Here is a 20,585-nt window from a genome sequence, read left to right on the forward strand (position 1 = left end):
AAATTCAAATCAATCACACTCACAAAAAGATAAATTTACCAACAGTAGCTCAGCCAACAGTTAAGTAAGGTGTGACTGCCATTACATTGTTATATTAGTATGACTTTTTGCTGGAGGCAATACAATTTAATCCAGCCACTTTAAAACACAATGTGGACTACAAGGGCAATCACTGTGCCAGATCTGTGATGGACACAGCATGGACGGATTAAATATTTGCCATGTTGGCATGGATTTTCTGAATTCCTTAATTTATGTTTTGTAGGTGGACATTGTTAGCAATGTCAGTGTTTGAGCCTTCATTACTACAGATATACCAAATACCCCACACAATACTAGCTCTCTGTAAGATTTTGAAAATGTTGGTGAAAGGCAGCATGTTTTTAAAGGTAAGCAATCCAGTAGCATATTTAGTCAGTGAAAAAAAAATCATGAATAATGATAAATCTAGCATGTCTTTTACACCATTCTGGTAATTTTTGGTAAGAATATCTTTGATTATAAGCCAGCCCCCTCATTTTTGACATTTTTATTATGATGGCCACTAGTTGTATCATGGAAGGAATAGTTTTGGTTGGAAACTTTAGAATTACCATCAATTTAGATATCTGGGATCCCTGATCTATAAACCTTACACTGAAATTTGAGACCAGTTTCCATTCTTAGCCAGTCCAGTGTCATTTCAGAAGTGAAGTACATGTGATTGGGTGAAGTCATTTTAATTGGTTTGCACAAAATGTCTAGTTCAAATTCAATCTGGTAAGTTTCTGATCTCCTGGCCTGGTCCAACAAATTGTATTTCTCCAAACACGGCTATACAGAGAACCATTGGACTGTAGGCACTTATTCAGCTGGTTACACCTTATCATCAGTAATTTTTTCTCCTTTTTCACGAGCCCAAAGTCAAAGGTTACAAACTTTAATAGCATTCTTTAAAAACATACATGTAATAGGAGGACAGCGTTGTTATTAATTTATTATGGCAACATATAGTAGATATACTCAGGTGCCAGTTATTCTGCATTTCTATCACATGCAATCTACATTACATAGTGCTGATTCTCATGGTAGTACATGTACCTATCTTGATGTATTTGCTTTTTATCATCAAATAATACAACATTCCTTGCTCCAACATACATGTTTGGCATGAAACCGTAGGTTAATGTTCCAGTTTTCTCTTAGCTTTACATCACACAATAAGCCTTAAACCATGCAGTAGCTGACAGTATGCTTAGAAAGAGAGAAGGGCATTGTTTGGTTTTTGACAACTCACAATTAGCATTAAGCAAATATTACGCTCTGTAAGTTATTAAATAGTATTATTCGCATTGATATAAAGAAAGGTGGGATGACTATACATGTAAAAAAAATATTGTATCTCTGTACGTAATTTGTTTTCGTTACAAGGGGGCCCCGAGGGGTCTAAAGTGCTCACTGTTACAGATCACTACCGTCTCACCACTGTCTGTGTGGGTTAGAGTCTTGGACTTGGCCAATGTGGGTACATGAGAAAGCATGCCAGTATTTTCTCGTGTTTCGATGGTTCTTTCTGGAGTTTTCCCAGGTTCTTATTCCACCGTTTATACTGGCTGCCATGTATAGCCTATCTTGTGCTGAAAAATGTCGTTAAACCCTATAACAACAACAATTTTCCATCATAATATTGTCCCAGAAATGTAGATATTGTGACCGAGAGATTTTTTTAAAGAGTTCATATTTGTTTATCACATTTTTTGTTTATTTTTATTAATTGCATGTAGAGAATATTTGCACTGTTTTTACATTTTGTTGTAGCATCAAAAATAATTGCATTTTTACTTTTGTTGTATCTTTTGTAACCTCCGATCTTGTATGTTGCTGTAATTTGTTAAATGTTACCATATTTTATCATTATGGTGCTCCCTGTGACCATCAGTGGCATGTACATCAGATGGAGGAACACCATTGCTAATATTTACATGAAAATGAATCAGTTCTATTATTTTTGTTAAACTGACCTTCAGTATACTGTATTACACTCAAACACTAAACTATCCATTTCCACACCAAGTGGATGACTTAGTCATTGTCTCCAACACTTAGATTTTGTGTAAAGTGTTTTCAGAATAAGATTTAGTTTCCTCGTCTGAAGTCAGACCTGCAAAAGACAAAAAAAAGTAAAATTACAAAACTCTATGCAAGTAACTTAATTAGGTGCCGAATAGATTTCCTTCCACTAATATGATAAGAGAGATGTTTTTATCCCATTACAGGCTGAGTTTGAGAAACTCTTCAAGGTGTATGATGAGAATGCAACATTTCAGTATTTCAAAAGCTTTCGAAGGGCAAGAGTGAACTATTCATCACCAGTGTTTGCTGCTAGAGCAAGGCTGGATTTAGATGGAACAGAAGCTTGTGGTCAAAATATCAATTGTTTCTTCCTGCAGGTAAATATATAAGAGGGATAATCCTGTAAAATTAGTCACTTGTGTTAGAAATAACGGGCTAACTGAATAATTTACTTTGATTTGACCTGTATTAAAGAAATCAAATATCAAACTATTTTGCTCCAGAAGGAATATTCTTTATATCTTGATCTTCAGATTGTCTTTTACTTCTTCCTTTCAATATGTAATTTAGACTGGAAAGTCATTAGAGGGATGCCGAGATTTTCTTTATGAGGAAAGTCCCAACAGTATATATATCTTATAGATACAACAGTATACAGATATGAATTTATAAGAATGCATCAGTATGCTCTGTGTTGCATTCTTTATTTGATCCAAACTCTTCCTTGCAGGTAATTTAACCCTAATTATTAAACTGGTTGTGGAACTATTTTTGTTTACTCATGTGTTGCTTTGTATTACAAATTGATGCCTTCAGATGTGTGCTTTAGAAATGCCTTTTGGTCAATAACTGTTGAAGAAGCCTGAATCAAAACTTGTATGTAGGAGGCAGGCAGATAGTGCTGTTTTGATTCACTCTATATGATAAGAAGATGGTGAAATTGATAAATCATTAGCATTATGCCATAAATGCATTAATAGTATGAGGCATTCTAGAGGGATTTCAGATAATTTGTCAACATCATGCTCAGCAGCTCACACTATGGTCAGCTTAATAGTAATGCATTGTGATACATATTGCAACACAGTTATTTATATTGTAAATCATTGTTTTGCCTGGCTTGAAAGTCTTAAGTGTGTTATGTTATTGTTTGTGACAATTGTTGGGTCTTCCTCCTCCCATCATTACTGACCTTTAGCTAATCTTTAGAGTAGGAATTTACCATATGTACTTGCATATAAGTTGGATCAGACTGCAACTGCATAGACCTAGATCTGCCATCACATAATGTGCATAAGATCCAGGTCTTTGCAATTTGCTAGGAGTAATCAGTAGAACAAAAACATTGACCCAGTATATTATAAGATAGCAAATCAGGTTCTGTGTTGTTTGCAGTTGGACCTGATGTATAAGCAAGTTTATTTGGTATAAGTCATGAATCTCTATCAATTTAGCATGCAATAACAGTAGCTTATAAGCCTTACATTTTTTTTACAATCTTGCTTGTGACAGTTGTTGGATCTTTCTTTCCTTCCAGTAGCATTGACCGTTTGCTTCTTTGGTATTAAAGTGAACCTGAGCTTTAGGTAGGCATTTCAATTAAAAATCTAGAATATCCTTTTGTAAGGGTAGAAAAGGATATTTTCCAGCTTTTTTAAAATAAAAGACTTGAGTGTCACACAATTTTATACTTGCCTTTCATCAGTACTATTGTTGCTGTAAGTTCCATCCAGCCATAATGGCTTAAGAAATTCTTTCCTAATTAAACTACAATTATAGAATTTCCCATGGCAATATTTGTAATATAAATTAAATTTCTTAGCTGTTAGTCACTCTTGGTTCATGACTCATTGGAATTTGTATTGTGACATTTTTAAAATCTGAAATAATCCTTTGTCTGCATGAAGATGAGACTTTTTGTACAACTAGGTGCTCTTCATAAAACATTTTAAAATACTTGTTCACACATAGAGTAGCATTGTCTCACTGATTACTTGTTGATTTATGACACTCTTAACACATTATTTGCTGTATCATGCTGAAGAAATGAGAACCAAGTGCCTTTCTGACGGAGACAATGAGGCAGCCAACCCATGCAGCTTGGGTAGTATTGAATCCATGACCCATTGATTACAAGTCAAATGCTGTACTAACTGAGCTATTGCATCTCCCTCTTTCTTACGAACTACTACTGGTCATTACCGGAAGAGCTAATGGGATGTAGTCTGTTGTTCATTGTCTGTTTATCATCTAACATCCATTAACACAAGGTTCTTATTGCTGCTTTTCCTAAACTGATTGGAGGGTTGCCATCAAACTTCACATACACACACACACACACACACACACACACAAACATACACACACACACACATACATAAACCATGGCAGCCATCTTGAAAATCTTATTATCACTATTCCTCCAGAATATATGGTCATATCAACATGGATTTTACACATAAAGACTTGGGTCTAGTTCATCTGGATTGAAAATGGCCATCTTTAAAATCCTGTTATCACTACTCCTACATTGACTGTCTTATCAACAGTGGTTTACATTAAATTACTTCTTATGATTCCCAGTTGGTCATAAATGAAAATCATGCTGATCTGACATCTAGTATGGGCACCACAGCAACAATCTTTTTATTGCTACTTCTCTAGTGAAGATGGTCATATCAACATGGGGTTTTCACTCAAAGATATCTTATGTCTATTTGGTGATAGATGAAAATGATGCCAATGTGAGATCCAAAATGGCCACCATAACAGCCAGTTTCTTATGATATCTAGTTGATTTTAACTTTAAAAAATAGTGCTGATCGTAATGTCCATTATGGCCACATCAGCAACCGTCTTTAAATTCTTGTATTTGCTACTCCTTAGATGAAAGTTATATCTTGAAAATATTGTTATCTCTGCTTCTCTAGATGGCTATATTAATACAGGGTTTTCACCAGTAGATGTCTTATGGTACCTAGTTAATCCTAAATGAAAATGGTGCCAGTTGTATATCCAGTATGGTTGCCACAACAACTGCTTAAAAATTTGTCACTTCTCCAAAATGGATGATCATGATGACATGGGATTTTACCAATATACTTTTTATGATGTCTGTTTTGTTTTAAATGTAAATGATGCCAAGCTGACATCCAATATGTGCATCTCAGCAGCTAATTTGAACATGTTATTGCTGAAGAAAGATGGTCTCAGCATTGGACATTTGAGAGGAAGAAATGGTCTGATCTTGAGTTCCCAGAAATTCGTTTTGCAGAGTAGAGAATCAGTACTTTTGAGGGACTCTTATTTTGTTTTTCTTATAAATTTGGGCAGCTTGAATGCAGATGTAACATGAGCCTTTGATATATCTTATTATTTGTCTTAACGAAACCAATCACTGTCTTTCTGATTGCATTTTTTTTTCTGGATTCTGGAGACAAAAGATAGTAAAAACCTTTAGACCAGTCTTTGTGGATGGCTTGCACTTTAGGGGAAGAAAGTACCTTATAAATTCTAGTGTTGAGAACAGAGATCAAGGTCACTGACTGAATGATGAAATATGGTTTTGACACAAAAACTGAAGTTTTCATTATCATCTACTTTTAGTTTGGGACTCAAAAGGTCTGAGACCAAGGTTGCTGGCTGAAAGAAAAAATTGTTTCTGCACGATAACATTAGCTACTCATGCTAAGAAGGGTTTACTGACTTGGAAGATTTTCCTGTATATTTGTTACCAAGAAGCATAAAAATGTTATATTTCAAGAGAAAAAAGTGCATTCATGATAACTAAAATTATCAGCTTCAGGTTAACCATGTCAGTCAGTTATTTATTGTAATTACTGATGAAGCAATTGCAGAAGATGATCAGCTATCACATATCTGCTAATATAAGGAATTGTGTAGATCACCTAAATTGACATTGATTGCATTAGTTATATATAGAGGTGTGGCTGTGGCATGTTCATGCCTAATTTTTACCAGTGAATCTAATTTTAGTCACTTTGATTAGTCAGGTTTAGATGAATAATTAATTCACTTAACCAAAATCATTTGGTGCTAAGCTAGTGCTGAATGAGAAACTGCTTATCAGTATTGAGCTCACCGACATCAAATAATGTGAAGGTTCCACTATTTACACATGCAAATGGACCAGTTTTTATACTCTGTGTGGAATTAATGACATAGTTTCCAGTAGTATTTTGGAATATACAAATTTTGTATACATTGTACAGCTAAGGCTTAGAGGTGTGTCCAATTTTGGACTGAAGAGCTAAAACATGACTAAATAACTGATTCATTTGTGTGCTCTTTGTTATTTTCAAAGAAACCTTTATTGCAGTCTGTTTTAAACATCAGTTCAACTATTATGTAGAATAGTAAGGTGAAGAACTTTTACTCTGTTATTACAGTATGTATCATGTGGACTTAGCATGGACACTTGAATGAAGGTCACAGCTATGTATTACCAGATAAAGTGTGTATTTGGACTCGACATGGACACCTGAATGAAGGTCACAGTAGTGTACTACAGTGATCAAGTGTCATTTGGACTTATGTTGCATAACTGAATGAATGTCTCAGTATTTATTACAGTATAAAGTGAGTGTCATTTGGACTTAACATGGGCGCCTTACTGAATGTCTCTGGTTTATTGCAGTATGAAGTGTGTCATTTGGACTTAAACATTGACACCTGAAAGAAGGTTATAGCTGTGTATTATAGAATAAAGTGTGTCATTTGGATTTGACATGGACACCTATGGTGGCAGGGGCCAGTTTTTATGTACAGATTTGGTATAAAAATCATAAAAATATCAAATACACAAGTGAGGTCAAAAAGGTCCATATTTTTGGATAACTATATTAAAACAAAGCATAAGAATATTATCCACTTGACCAAAGAAATCAATGGCAGTTCATAGCAGAAGTTTATGCACCCCCAATCCCAAATTTATACCTGCAATTTTCATGCCTGAAGGTCATTTTTGACACCATGTGATGCTCACAGTGCAAACACAAGCCCTTTTCCTAGATGACAGTTCTGCAAAACAGAGTGTGTACTAAACAGGCTGATGCAACTGAAAATAGTTGTCATCCAAGCTGCTTTTGAGATATTCTACTTGCCCCAAACCCATGTGTTTATTGCTATGAGAGGCTAGCTTTTCTTCCTAGCTGAATTTTGGTACTTCACTATCAACATACTGCAGAGTAACTATGGAAGGTGTACATGCCTGACATCAATTTCAAGAACAACACAAGCCCGAAACATCTAGTTCACAAATTTATCAATATCTTTAAATAGTAAATAATAATACCCGGTAGCTGAAAAAGTCGCACCATAGCCTTAAGTTAAGAAATTTGCCAGTGGCCAATTTACGAAACTTTACCCTGCCATCTAATGAAGGTTACAGCTGTGTATTACAGTATAAAGTGTGTCATTGGGACTTTACATAGGTACCTAATGAAGGTCACAGCTGTGTATTACAGTATAAAGTGTGTCATTGGGACTTTGCATTGGCACCTAATGAAGATCACAGCTGTGTATTACAGTATAAAGTGTGTCATTGGGACTTTACATAGGCACCTAATGAAGATCACAGCTGTGTATTACAGTATAAAGTGTGTCATTGGGACTTAAATGGGCACCTTTGTGAAGGTCATAGCTGTGTATTATGGAATAAAGTGTCATTTAGACTTAACATGGACACCTAAATAATGGTCAGAGCGTTGGTTTCATACTTTTTTTGACAGAAGATTATATCAAACTACATAAGTTTTGTTGGTGCTTTGAATTCCCATTGGAATTTGCCAGTTTCTAACCAATGTGAATCCCAGAGGAATTTAATAAATTGCATTTTTTTAACAAATTTGATGGGGTATTTCCAAATTGAATGATCAAGACACTAATAATGCCTAGTTGAATGTGACAAAGGGCTTGGTGACCAAGACTAATTTAAGATATCCTTGATATGTAATTCCAGTAGGTTTACAGTTATCATAGTGATAAAGTGTTATAATTTCAAAAATGTGCACTGTAGATCCTGGAACTTTTACAAACAGCATATTTTCTATTCATCGAATACACCATCACAAAACCTGGACTGAGCTTACAACAAGAGCAATACACTGACATCTTTTGGAATAAATGCTTGAAATTAAATTGCTTTTCATATGTTGAATGCATATACAATTTTCTTTATGCAATTTTAAGACAATTTGTCAGCATTAAATATGCAAGTACACAGTGTAGAGCTCTAGACACAATGACCCAACTTACTACTGATAACAAATGAACCAGTGGCAGATCTATGTTAATTTTAGTTGAACCTGACTTATGTGAGTATATATTGTATGTAGATAATTAGTTTTTTTTATGTACTATAAATGCTTTCATTTCATAATAACATTTTTAATAAAGAATTTACTTATTTTTATAGACTTTGAAGCCAGGGGAAGGTAATCGTAGCCCTCATTTACACCCTCCAGTCCCCACGAAGCAGTTCCTGATCTCTCCTCCTGCCTCACCACCAGTTGGGTGGGAACAACAGCCAGAGGCAGAACCTGTTCTTAACTTAGATCTTTTGTCAGCAGTTGTACAGTTGGCTCCAGGTAAGTGTTTATTTTTGTCTCACCCATGTACACACATAAGGAGACATGGCTTTTGTAGTGACCATGGCAGCAGGATTATTATGTCAACAGTGCTACAAGATTTTTGGTGTGATCATATCATTTTGTGTTACTTGCATCTTATCATTTTGTAGGAAAATAATGTTTTGTCAGTTGACACTTTTATTTGGTTGTCTGCAGAAAGGTAATATGTTTGTTGGTATGATGTCCACCTGTTACCTTTCTTGTTTCTGCTTAAAAACGTTTGTGTTATACCATCAAGCTTTACTCAACTTGTGGATGGCTTGCATTTGGGGTAAAGAAAAGCAATTGAGTTGGGATTAAAATGTCAAGTTCACTGTGGCTGAAAGAAGAAAAACTGCAAACCATAACTAGTTCTGCATTACAGATCTGGGCCAGACTTTTTGGATAGCTTGCACTCTTAGGATACAGAGAAGCCTGTTGATTTTGGGGTAAAATGGTTTTTGTGCAATAAATTTAGTTCTTCCTCAGACATCTAGATTTTTAGTTTTGTGGATAGCTTGCACTTGGAGTAAGGAAGAAACTTGATTGTTGGGGTCAAAAGTTGGTTTCACTGTAGCTTAAAAATGAAGAAAAAAAATCATTTCTCAACCATGTACCTTTACTAAAGTTTGTGGATTGCTCACATTTTGGGTAAGAAAGAGGTCTGTTCTTTTTGGGGCTAAAATGTCAAAGATCATTGTCACTGTAACTGAAAGATGAAAAATGGGTTTTGTAAAATAACTTAAGTGCATGTACCTTGACCCTCTGGAGAGTTTGCACATAAGGTATGGAAGAGGACTGTTGATAATGAGGTCAGTAATCAAGGTCATTAAAAAATAAATGGGTTTTGCAAAACAACTTTTGCTTTAGAGTAAGTTCATTGACCAAACTTTGGATCGCTTACACTTGGGCAATAAAGAAACCTATACTTTTGCATGTGTAAAGGTCAATGGTCATAGCAAATCAAATAAAAAATAATGCTTTTTACACAGTAAGTACAGTTCAAGATTGAATGCTTTGAGCAATTTAATTTAAAATACAGTAAAATCTGTCTAGAAAGGATGCAGAAATGATAAAAAAAAGGTTTGTCATTGGAAGGTGTCCTTTGCATAGAGTTGAATCTGAAGGCAAAATTAAAGAAAGGGATTTATAAATCCACTGTTAGCATGTGTCCTTTATATTGAGGCAACCACTAATATCAGCTTCCCTGCAGCAAAACATTTCATGAATTCATGATAGATAATTGTATATGATGGGTAATGGTCATTATTATATGCTCATTTTTGTCTCCATTAACTTTACATTGTCAGAATCATGCAATATTTTACAATATTGAACACCTTCATGTTGTCTTATAGTAGTATAGTGAATTAGGAACTACTTTGAAAACAAATTATGTACACCCATGTAGCTGTTTTCTGGTGTTATGCATATTTGATTTAATTATATCAGATTTAATATGAATTTATTTCAGTTTAATTGTTTGTCAGTTTAAATTTTTTTATTTTTCATTACATAATATTGTAATGTAAATTTATTCACTAGAGATGATACTTTATTTTAGAAAATAGTTTGACCTTTACTGTTAGTTTATAAACACCAGGTGTTGTTCTAAATCCTGACCTTGTTTCAGAATTTGTAGCAACCTTCATAAACAAGTTCTATTTTATTTTAAAATGATTGGTTGTTTCCAAGGCCATGATGAAAATGATTGGTTTGTCAGGGTCACACTGGGTAAACATGATCTGTAACAAGTACTTGCTTCCAGGAGATGATCACGTGACCATTGTTTACATTTTAGAAAGCCCATATAACCCATGTTTTGGAGAATTAATCTCAGTATAAGATGGGCTGTTAAACTGTTAATTGTATGCTGTGCTGTTTGGAGTTATTTCAAATTACTTGGTTTGGAGTTATTTCAAATTACTTGGATTCAAAAGGATTAATTCCATTATTTGTCTGAAAAATACATGTGCTCATGTAATGTTGTGGAACAAGAACAGTTGTTTTAATAAAAATGTATTCAGCTATCAGAAACCAGAGTGATAATTTTTATTTCTACAAGCAACTGTAGACTTCAACACTTCAGATGTCAGCATACATTATCATCTTCCATCTTGGATTCTTCATCAGAATTCAAATGTGAAATCAGTAGAACATTTTGTTATTAGGACTACTAAAATTTTATTCTTGGATTATTTTTGGATTTGATTCTATAAAACCATATGTTCATATTTTATTTAAATTTTACAGAATTTATTTCCAGGGAAATAAATTATTGTATTTTTCAAAACTTACTGTTTTCACTTTTTTGTTACTGTTTATTCGAGCCTAAACAAGTGACATAAGTCTGGACTGCCACACACCAGCTGCTTTGTAATATTCTGCGTTAACATTTTTGATACAACTTTTTGGATTTAGGCTAGTGATACATGCCAGACAGGTCATAAAATTGCTGGGGTCCCTACAAATAGCATGCAAGTGACAAGGCATAAACGTGTCTTCCTTAGTTGGTAATAAGAATGGCAAACACTATACTTACAGTTTTACATCATGAATTTCCTCAAAATGTACTTTCTTACATCTACAAATCTGAATTACATGAGGTATGTCATGGGTTCTAAAGCTTGATTACACATTTCAAAATTGTACTGTAATTTCGACTACATTCTAAGTGCAATAACATCCTCCTTACTGCACTCAAAATGAAATAAACATTATATTCCATAGTGTCTTTTTGATAATTACAATTGAAAAAGTTCATATTTTTCTCACACTATGATTCCAAACATTCAATGACAGAACGGCAACACATGCAGATGAGTCAAGATGCTGCTCCCTTGCTGCACAAATCAGATGTTACTTCATGTAGACTTGACACAGATAAATCCAGTCCATAATCACAAAATTTAGCAGAATCGACAAAAATACCAAAATCTATTCATTACAGACTAAATGGTAAAGTTGTTGCAATTCGCTTTCATTCAAATTATGACCTTAAATTTCAATTTTAAGTAGACTAAAATGACTTTGTTTAGAAAATGATGTAGAGCACATGACTAAGTTCAGATTTTGCTGGGCAGAGTTATGTGCACATTAATATTGTTATTGTGTACTGATGAATCTGTGATTGTGTATTTAGTTTGAAATACAGCATAAATTCTGTTACTTTGTGTATTTTTGTATATATAATTAAGCCAGGCAGAATAAGAAAATGAGCATATAATAAAAAGATTATTGCATTTGTATGGGAAAATATGAATTCATTTTCTCTGATAGATATACATGTACTGCATTCCCAAGGTCATGCTGTATATCTATCAGAAAAAAATCATTCATATTTTCCCATACAAATGCAGTAACCTATAATTATTGTGAATACTATTTGTGCGATCTTCTGGGAAGCTATGCATATTTGGTTTGCAGAGCCAAACAAGGTTCAATTCTAAAATCTAGTACAAAAAGATGGAAGAGCTGGTAAACTGTTCATTCACATTAGTAGCTCAACATGGGTTGATTAATTTTTCTTGCATTGGGTTATGGTTTAATTCATGTTTTGATTGTGTTTTCTCTTTTTGTTTTTAATTCAAATCCCCAATTGGGTCAGGTTCTAGAATAGGCCAGATGCATCCCTGCTGCATGTTGTAAGGTAGCAAACAATGGATGGAGGCAACATGTTTCCTATGGGTTGTATCCTGTGTTGTTGGAGGAGTGGATCCTGGTAGATGAGTATAGGAAATCCAGGCCAAAAGTTGCTGCTCTAATGCAACACATATCTTTGACCTCAGCTTTAGCTAGATTTGTAGTGAGAAAGCTAGTAACGTCAAGCTTTTTGGATACAGTTGACCAATAGTGTGTTGTTTCAAATCCTTCATTAAAAACATTTTTTTTACAAAAGGCTTGATTTAAATTTTGACAAGAAGACCTTCAAAAGTATATGCTAGCTTGTAATGCACTAAACCAGTCCCTAAACCTGTATTGATACACACATGGGGCTCCCCTTTGTTTTTTTAATATATAATACAAAGGACAACAATCTCCAATTTCTCCTGTGACTTATTTACAGGGTCTGTAAGGGACCTTCAGAACCTTGAAAAGCCATGAAAAATTAATTGTTTCCTTAAGCCCTTGAAAACACCTTGAACATTCAAAATATTGTCTAGGTAGCTTGAAAAGATTTGATTTTCTTCAATCCAGAAGGAATTAATAATAGTTTTCGTTTTACAGAATTAAATAAAAAGAAAAGGGGAAAAAGCAACTAAAAAGCAATCTCTCACTAAGTTTGTGCCAGAACAGAAATTTTTCCACAACTGCCTAGTGCACAGTCGTACATTTTGAACTTTTGATTGTACAAAGCCTGGATGTAGCAGTGATTTAAATTTGAATCATTTGCTTCGACGTGGCTGGCTGCCGATTCCAGCTTCGGTGGTTAGATGAAGAAAAATATAAAGTTTTGATTTTGAGATCTTTCTCGGTGAGCTTTGCAAAATGCAAATTATGCCAGAAGGATATTGATTTGCATGCAGTGGGAGAGAGTGCTCTATGGTCACATGCAGCTGAGAAAAAAAACAAGCTCTTGTAATGGCGTTTGATACAAGCAAAACAAGAAGCCTTCAGCATGAAATTGTTTTTGACGAAAGAGGTATGTCTGTGAACACAGAGATTCAAGTTTTAAAATAGAAACTATATTTCTTAGTAATGATATTTGTTTAATCCAGTTCTGTTTTGGGATTGAGTGGAGATAGGACAGACGATAATTGCAGTGAACACGATAAATCTAGAAATATAGAATATAGATAAGCTGAGAGAAATATTACTATATCTAATATAAAGTAGTTTAAAATATCAATAGGCAGTTTTTAAATTAGCAGTAATATAACAAAAATGTTTTCTTTTTTTGTTTATGGGGTTGAGTGAAGAAGAAAGGAAGGTAATCAATAAGACATTGAGACAATGACAGCTGCTGATGATGACTATATGCATTGAAAGCAAAGATCCATAGGAAAATTTCTTTTATCATGATATCAAAATAATTTGAAAAAAAGTGAAAAGGACAAAATCGCTGAACCTGGAGCTCTTGAAAAAAACAGCTTGATGACAAGCTACAAGAATTGAAAAATTCACTCTAAAATATTTTGAACTTTCTAAATAGTGTAGTGTAGACTGATTAAAATGAACTTTGTTCAGTGACTTTATTATACTAATGCCCAAATGCAGGATATTTAATATTAATGATCATACTATTGACTTCATTTTTTTATTTTTATTTTTTATATTTTTTTTTAATTTGGCAAGAAATGTTCCTTGTATGGAGGAATAGTAAGTATTAACTTGTGTTTACATACAGTTTCATTTATGTATCCATTAAAATTAATGTAATAATGCACCTTGAAAAACACGATTTTGAACCTTGAAAAGCCTTGTGTGTGTGTGTGTGTGTGTGTGTGTGATTTGGATTTTTAACGTAGCTTTAACAATTTTTCAGTCATATGGCTATGATGTCTGCAGTGTGGCAGTTTCTAGTGATGCCTAGCACTGGGGCATCATGTCACAGACATATAGCATGATGTCCCACCCAGTCACATGATCCTGACACCAGACTGACCAGTCCTACAATAACCTCTTAATGCTGAGTGCCAATCGAGGCAGCTGTTAATACCATTTTTGTAAGTCTTTGGTATGACTCGGCCGTGGATCAAACCCACGACCTCTCGCATCTGAGGCAGACGCTCTAACCACTAGGCCACCGGAGCAGTCAAAAAGCCTTGAAAAACCTTGAAAATTTTGATTGAAATATGCTACTAGCAATGTTACATTGAGTCATACGTGCATGAAATCGTTAGGAAAATGATTAAATTTTTTCATAAATGGCAAGTATTATAATCATTAGGTTTGTAATCCACTGACAGACCAGATGAAAGTACAGCATAGGTGAAACCTGACCCAGTACTCACCATTTGAATTACTAGTCACATAACTACACAAGTCTCAAACTTTGACATTGGAAGTCCAATAGTCACATAATATCAATAATTAAATGAAAGTCATATACCTTTTGTAAAAACCAGAAAGAACATATAATTCTCAACATATTTATTTTAAGAACAATGACTAGAAACCTGTCACTGTCGCAGCAAGCTGTTACCTTTTGTGATAGCTAAAGCATTTCATGGCATGGTTGGATAGCCAAAAGGTGGACAAAAAGTGCATTTTTTTAGGGCAACTGCTTGTAGAGTTTAGCTACAAAGATCACTCAGCTGACCTGTTTTGCTGTAAACAGTTTTGTGTATTTCCACACAGATCTCTCAACTTATCAAGAGGTCTTGTACAATCTTGAGAGTTAGATTGGTGCAGTGAAACTGAGATGTTTGGTAATCTCAGCTCTCAGAATGTGACAGATGTGAATAAACATTTGTTGTATTGGCTGAATAAACATTTGTTGTAATGGCAAGTTGATTCCCACAAATATTATAATCCTTGTGATCAGCTGTGCCAATACATGAATATCCCTGTTGACCCTTTCATCCCTAATTCTTACTTGTTTTATCTGTCAGAAATAAGTCCACCCCAAGGATGGCTGAAAGATGAAACCAGTCTGCCCCATCAGGAAGAGTATGCATAGAGAAAGTCTTTTGTTACAATTGCCAGAGAGAAAATTTCTTGTACTCTATAGACTGCTTTTAGTGGAGAGAGGATTAGGAATTCCAACAAGTGAAATGAAAGAAAGGCATCAGATTTTCTGGGCTAGGAAACTTTTGGAAACTATGACTCCACTGAACACAACTGGCAAATCCTATGCCAACATGCTAAAGTGGAGGAGAAAACTCGTACAGGTACTATATGCATCCAGACATTGCAGGACCAGAAGATAAAGCCAGATTCAGTCTGGATGCCATCAAAATAATTGTTAGCAAGTCATCCTAGCAGCATTTGAAGCATATAGTGCAAAGAATCAGTGTGACATAGTATGAACTGAAAATAAATGCTGCAAACCAACTATATCCAGCTCTCAAAAAGAGCAGCAAACCGTTGATCCCATTAGATGTAGAACCAATATGACAGATGATTCAGAACTCTGCTCCAGATAAACTAGCTAAAACTGTTGTTGCCATTGGTAATACATGCTTTAACCAAACAAAAGGGGATGAGTGGGTCTGTTCGATTTCCCAAAGGATTGGACGATCCTAAAAAGCTTTTTGAAACGTTTTTGAGTCTAGTGAGTGTAGACACTGGAGAGCCCTGTGATATTATACCAGGGAAAGCTTTCAAATGTTCTTACTCTCACCAGATTCATAAATATGTCTTACACAGTAATACAGTTGAATTGCCAGGGATTAAAGGCAAATATTGATCTACTTAGAGAACATGATCCAATTGCTGTTTGTCTTCAGGAAACCTATTAAAAAGAAAAGATAGATTCATCCTTTTAAACTTTGCCACTTTCAAGGCTGCAATATGAGTGCCCATCATCATAAATAATATAACTCCTCACAGCCATGTTAATCTCGATATTTCTTTACAAGTTGTAGCCCATTCGTACATCATTATTATATAAAGCTCTTTCACTTTGTTCCATACATCTCCCTTCAAGCACTCTGGTCACTCATTCTTATCTGGACCATCTTATTGAACAGTTGCCAGTACCGTTTTGTTTTGCTTGGTGGCTGTGAAGATATTAATGACTTTGGAAGAAGATATAAGACTTTGTTTCAGAAACAATCTTTGTTATTTTAATGACAAGTCCTGTAATATGACTTTATGATCCTTCCACATAATCTCTTGGGAAGTTGGTGAGGACCTATATAGTACTGAACACTTTTCAGTATATTTAACACATTAATCCCTGGTGCTTTTTGTCATTTTTGCCAGAAAATTGAGTAGGAAACACATTTTGAAAGCTATTTTTGAATAGATCCGAAAACACCAAAATTCCCGGTCATCTTTCAATAACATACTGCCTGGTTGTGTTAGAAACATCCTTTTTTGCTGGCTATTTGTCTCGCGCATGAGCATAAGGGTAAATGTTGGCCTTTTTTTTTCTTCTTTTTTTTTTGTAGTGCTAAATGGAGCTTGTATTTTTGTATGGAGACCACTCTTTATTCCAAATGCCCATCTTATCCTAATTTTTGCAAAGACTCATCTGTCTGTTTGCAGTTCATACTGGTTTGCCTTAGATCTGAGACCAAAAAGTCTAAAATCCGGACACAAAATGGGATTCCGACCATGGGTGAATTTTGGGTAAAAAAAGTCGGGTCCAGAAAATGAGGTTTTTCTATCTGTATTTTGTAGTGCAACTAGATATTCCAGATTATTTGGTATCATTGTAGAGCTACATCTGTCTACCTTTCTATAATACCACCCACTTTAGTGTATCATGCATGACCATGCATGACCATGACGCTACAGAGCTTGGCAGTAGGCTACTACCTCCTGCCCCATAAAGTCATCGCTAGGGGTTAATAAGTTAAGGAGTAATTTTCAAGGGCTCAGGCAGATATAACAAATGAATAAAACAGATGGGGAAACATTTAAATTCCTCAGTAGGTCCAAGCTGACAACCCATCATTTTGACAACAGCATAGATCCAATACTCCTATCATCAGGACATTCTGTTGGGGATACAGTATCAACAACTTGGACAGTTCCTAAACCATGGTGGTTTGATGATGCTTGCAAAGACACTATCTGATAGTAGGAAATTGTCCTTCAGCATTTCAATTCTAATCCAAGAACTGAAAATCTGAATAATTGCTGTATTTACCAATTCATGCCATATTCTTGATCTGATATACACAGTCAGGGACATGGACTTTCTTTGAATGCAGTTAGATCTTCCCCTTCAGAAAGCCTCTGTGTTGAGGCATATGAACCATTACTTTATATCAATTTGTACATTCAGAAACTAAACTTCATTCCATATTTTGGGATACAAATTTTTCCTCGCTTAGAAACAGTAAGAATTAGTTGTGGAATAATGCAGAAGTCTGTATTCCCACATCAACAATGTGGTTATGAAAACCTTGTAACATAATATTTAACCTTTGCAAATTCAAAAGGTCTTCAACTAATCTTCTCCGTTTTCAGAGTAAATTCAATGAAATCAGAGCCTTCTGTAATAGCAAAATGTCATGTGTACAGTTTGAAAGATGGCGACAAAGTTGGAGCTGCCCATGCAGCATCTCATGGCATAATCTTGAGCTTGTTACTTGATAAAACCTCAGTTTTTACTGTAAAAACAACAGCCACACTTCTAGAAACTGTACAAGGACATTCCATCCAAGAGAATCTTGGACTTTTTAAAAGAATGCAGTTTAGAAAACAAATTTTAATATGTTGAGGAATTTTAAATGGGTTACCTTTATTTGTTATTTATTTACAATTTTGCAGAAATATTACATCTTAGTGTTTTATCTTGTACTTCACTGTACATTTATTTGAAATGTTTCATCCTTTTAAGACCGCTCCGGTGGACAAGTGGTTAGAGTGTCCGTCTCGGAAGTGGGAGGTCATGGGTTTGATCCCTGGCCAAGTCATACCAAAGACTTACAAAAATGGTACTAACAGCTGCCTCACTAGGCGCTCAGTGTTAAGAGGTTGGTGTTAGGACTGGTTGGCCTGGTGTCAGAATAATGTGACTGGGTGAGACATCATGCTACATGTCTGCGGCATGATGCCCCAGTGCTAGACATCACTATAAACTGCCACACTGCAGACATCGTAGCGATGTGACTGAAAAATTGTTAAAGCTACGGTAAAACTCCTAATCACACACACACACACACTCATCCTTTTAAATTTTTGTGCAATTCGATATTGCACTTTCAAGATTTATCATTTTGTTGGCACTTGATAGGTACTTTTGTGCTGGGGTGCTGTATAGTACTACTGCATAAATATTCTTAGTGTGAAAAACCTTGCACTCACTAATCCAAAAGCTTGTCTGCAGTAAACTTTTATTGGGCTCATAAATTGATCGGTCTAGTAGCCCTGCTGGCTACCATTGACAAATTCCTGTTGGTCCTTAAACAAGATAAATGCTAACTTTGGATTGAGATATTTTGAAAGAAATGCCTATTCATGATTAAACTTTGTTTTCTTGTTTTTTCGATCTTGCTGATGACAAAGCTTCAAACAAATCTTTGAGATTAGATAAAGTACAAATTGTTATGTCATTTTCTTGCCAAGTCTTCCCCATTATAGTGACAATAACCTTGTATTTATGTTTGGATTATCTTGGGTTTCCTTACTCCATTGATGACATAAATCTGGCAAATTGGCACAAAATCATTAGGATTGGAAGCAATTTCTATTAGCTTGTTGGATAGAGAGATCCTTCATCAGTGATATTGATCAGTGGCAGTAACGACTTGCTCATAATCATGTACATGTGGTGTATTTTTATATACTTGTGTAGCTTCTGATCTTCCAGCAAGCATTTGGTATCAGTGCAATTTGTTAATCAGCTACCTTACATCACTATCACCACTGTGAGGGTCAGATTGGTTTTGTTGGCATGACTAACAAAATACTTTTCTTTCAGAAAGTGGCATTATTTATTATTTGGCAAAAGATATTGAAGTTTGTATCCTGACTGTTTTATTATTGTAAGGAGTGGCCAGTTGGCCAGATTACATTCCTTTGAAAAGATATCAGAGTTGTTGAAGTCGGTGGTCTTGACTGTATTACCATAGTTAGATGTAAGCACTTAATTCTGGCAGTAATAGACACCATAATGAAATAGGAAGCAATTTGGACCAATAATCCAAGATCTGTCCTCTTTATCCAGTAAATCAGGGTCTAGCATGAGAACTCTAAATAAGAATTTAAAAAATTGGGAATTTTCACACCCTGGATTTAAATCAATTGTGTTTTATGGCTCAGCTGGTCATATATCTGTGAGATCAGACATGCCTTATGTAAAGAAATTGTCGTTTGGTTTCACTTCTACCACACTATAATAAGCTGCAGATAATATAAAATATGTGCACAACCTTGATTGATTACTTCCCAGTCTATAGGTTTACTCAAACATTAGATGAGTTCTATTGAGTTAAAAATGTACCAGGAACACAAGGGTTGAGACATGGTCCAGAAGTCTGTCCAATTTATTTGTCTGCGCAGGTGCAGATTCAGCAGGGGTTCAAATGACTCATATTTTTACCTTAAAATAGTATGTTTTTCAATGAAAAATGTCTATAGTTCTTCATTGCAAGGAAAATGAACCACCTTTACTCAAAACTGAAAGACTACAACAGGATTTCTTAAATGTGCACTAATGCGTGTATCCCCCAAATTGAATTACTCTCACATTAAAAATGGATAAGTGCACAAAAATTAAGCACAGTCAGTTGACTATAAGCATAATGAAATCTGTAACATTTGTTTTCATTAACAAAGCTTGGTCTGATCATGCAACTTTTTGGCTTCTAGGTCAACTGCCATAATCAAGGTCAACCACCATAATTAAGCGCAATGAAATGCTTTCATTACCTGGCTATTAAAAGGATGTTACAGACTACACTAAACATGGTTGTACAATGGAAGAAATGCAGTTTTCGACATTCATTGGAAATGTCTTGGCTGTTTTATGCAGCTGTAATACTTATACTGTATGTTTTATCTTGATTCATTAAAAGTTATTTAATGACACACATTTGTTGAAACATATTATAAGCAGTTTGTTGATCAACACCGTTTTCATGTAAAACAAAAAAAAAAATGTTCCTCCACCTCTTGCAAAAATTGGTTAGGATTGGTGCAAAATTTCTCACCCATGAGACAGGAATCTTACTTTTTTTGTTAACCTTATTTTTATATCAGCCTGGTTGTCCCAGTTATGATATCCATGAATTAGTAACTACTTTATCAAAGAATACAACCATTGTTGTCTTCTGCTTGGCTCAG

At 34.9% G+C, this 20,585-nt stretch overlaps 1 protein-coding gene across 2 annotated transcripts in view; it reads left to right on the forward strand.

Moving 5' to 3' along the window:
• The window catches only part of LOC149792258 (calcipressin-2-like), a 62,182-nt gene that overhangs the window by 23,268 nt on the left and 18,329 nt on the right, over positions 1 to 20,585 (forward strand). For both annotated transcript variants that reach the window (XM_089970786.1, XM_089970785.1), the window contains exons 2-3: positions 2,256 to 2,429; positions 8,489 to 8,660. In XM_089970786.1, the coding sequence (XP_089826912.1) occupies positions 2,256 to 2,429; positions 8,489 to 8,660 (346 nt within the window). The remainder of the gene's footprint in view (positions 1 to 2,255; positions 2,430 to 8,488; positions 8,661 to 20,585) is intronic.

The sequence above is a fragment of the Sinohyriopsis cumingii genome, chromosome 9, assembly GCF_028554795.1.
Source record: "Sinohyriopsis cumingii isolate HCF-2022 chromosome 9, ASM2855479v2, whole genome shotgun sequence".
NCBI classification, from domain to species: domain Eukaryota; kingdom Metazoa; phylum Mollusca; class Bivalvia; order Unionida; family Unionidae; genus Sinohyriopsis; species Sinohyriopsis cumingii.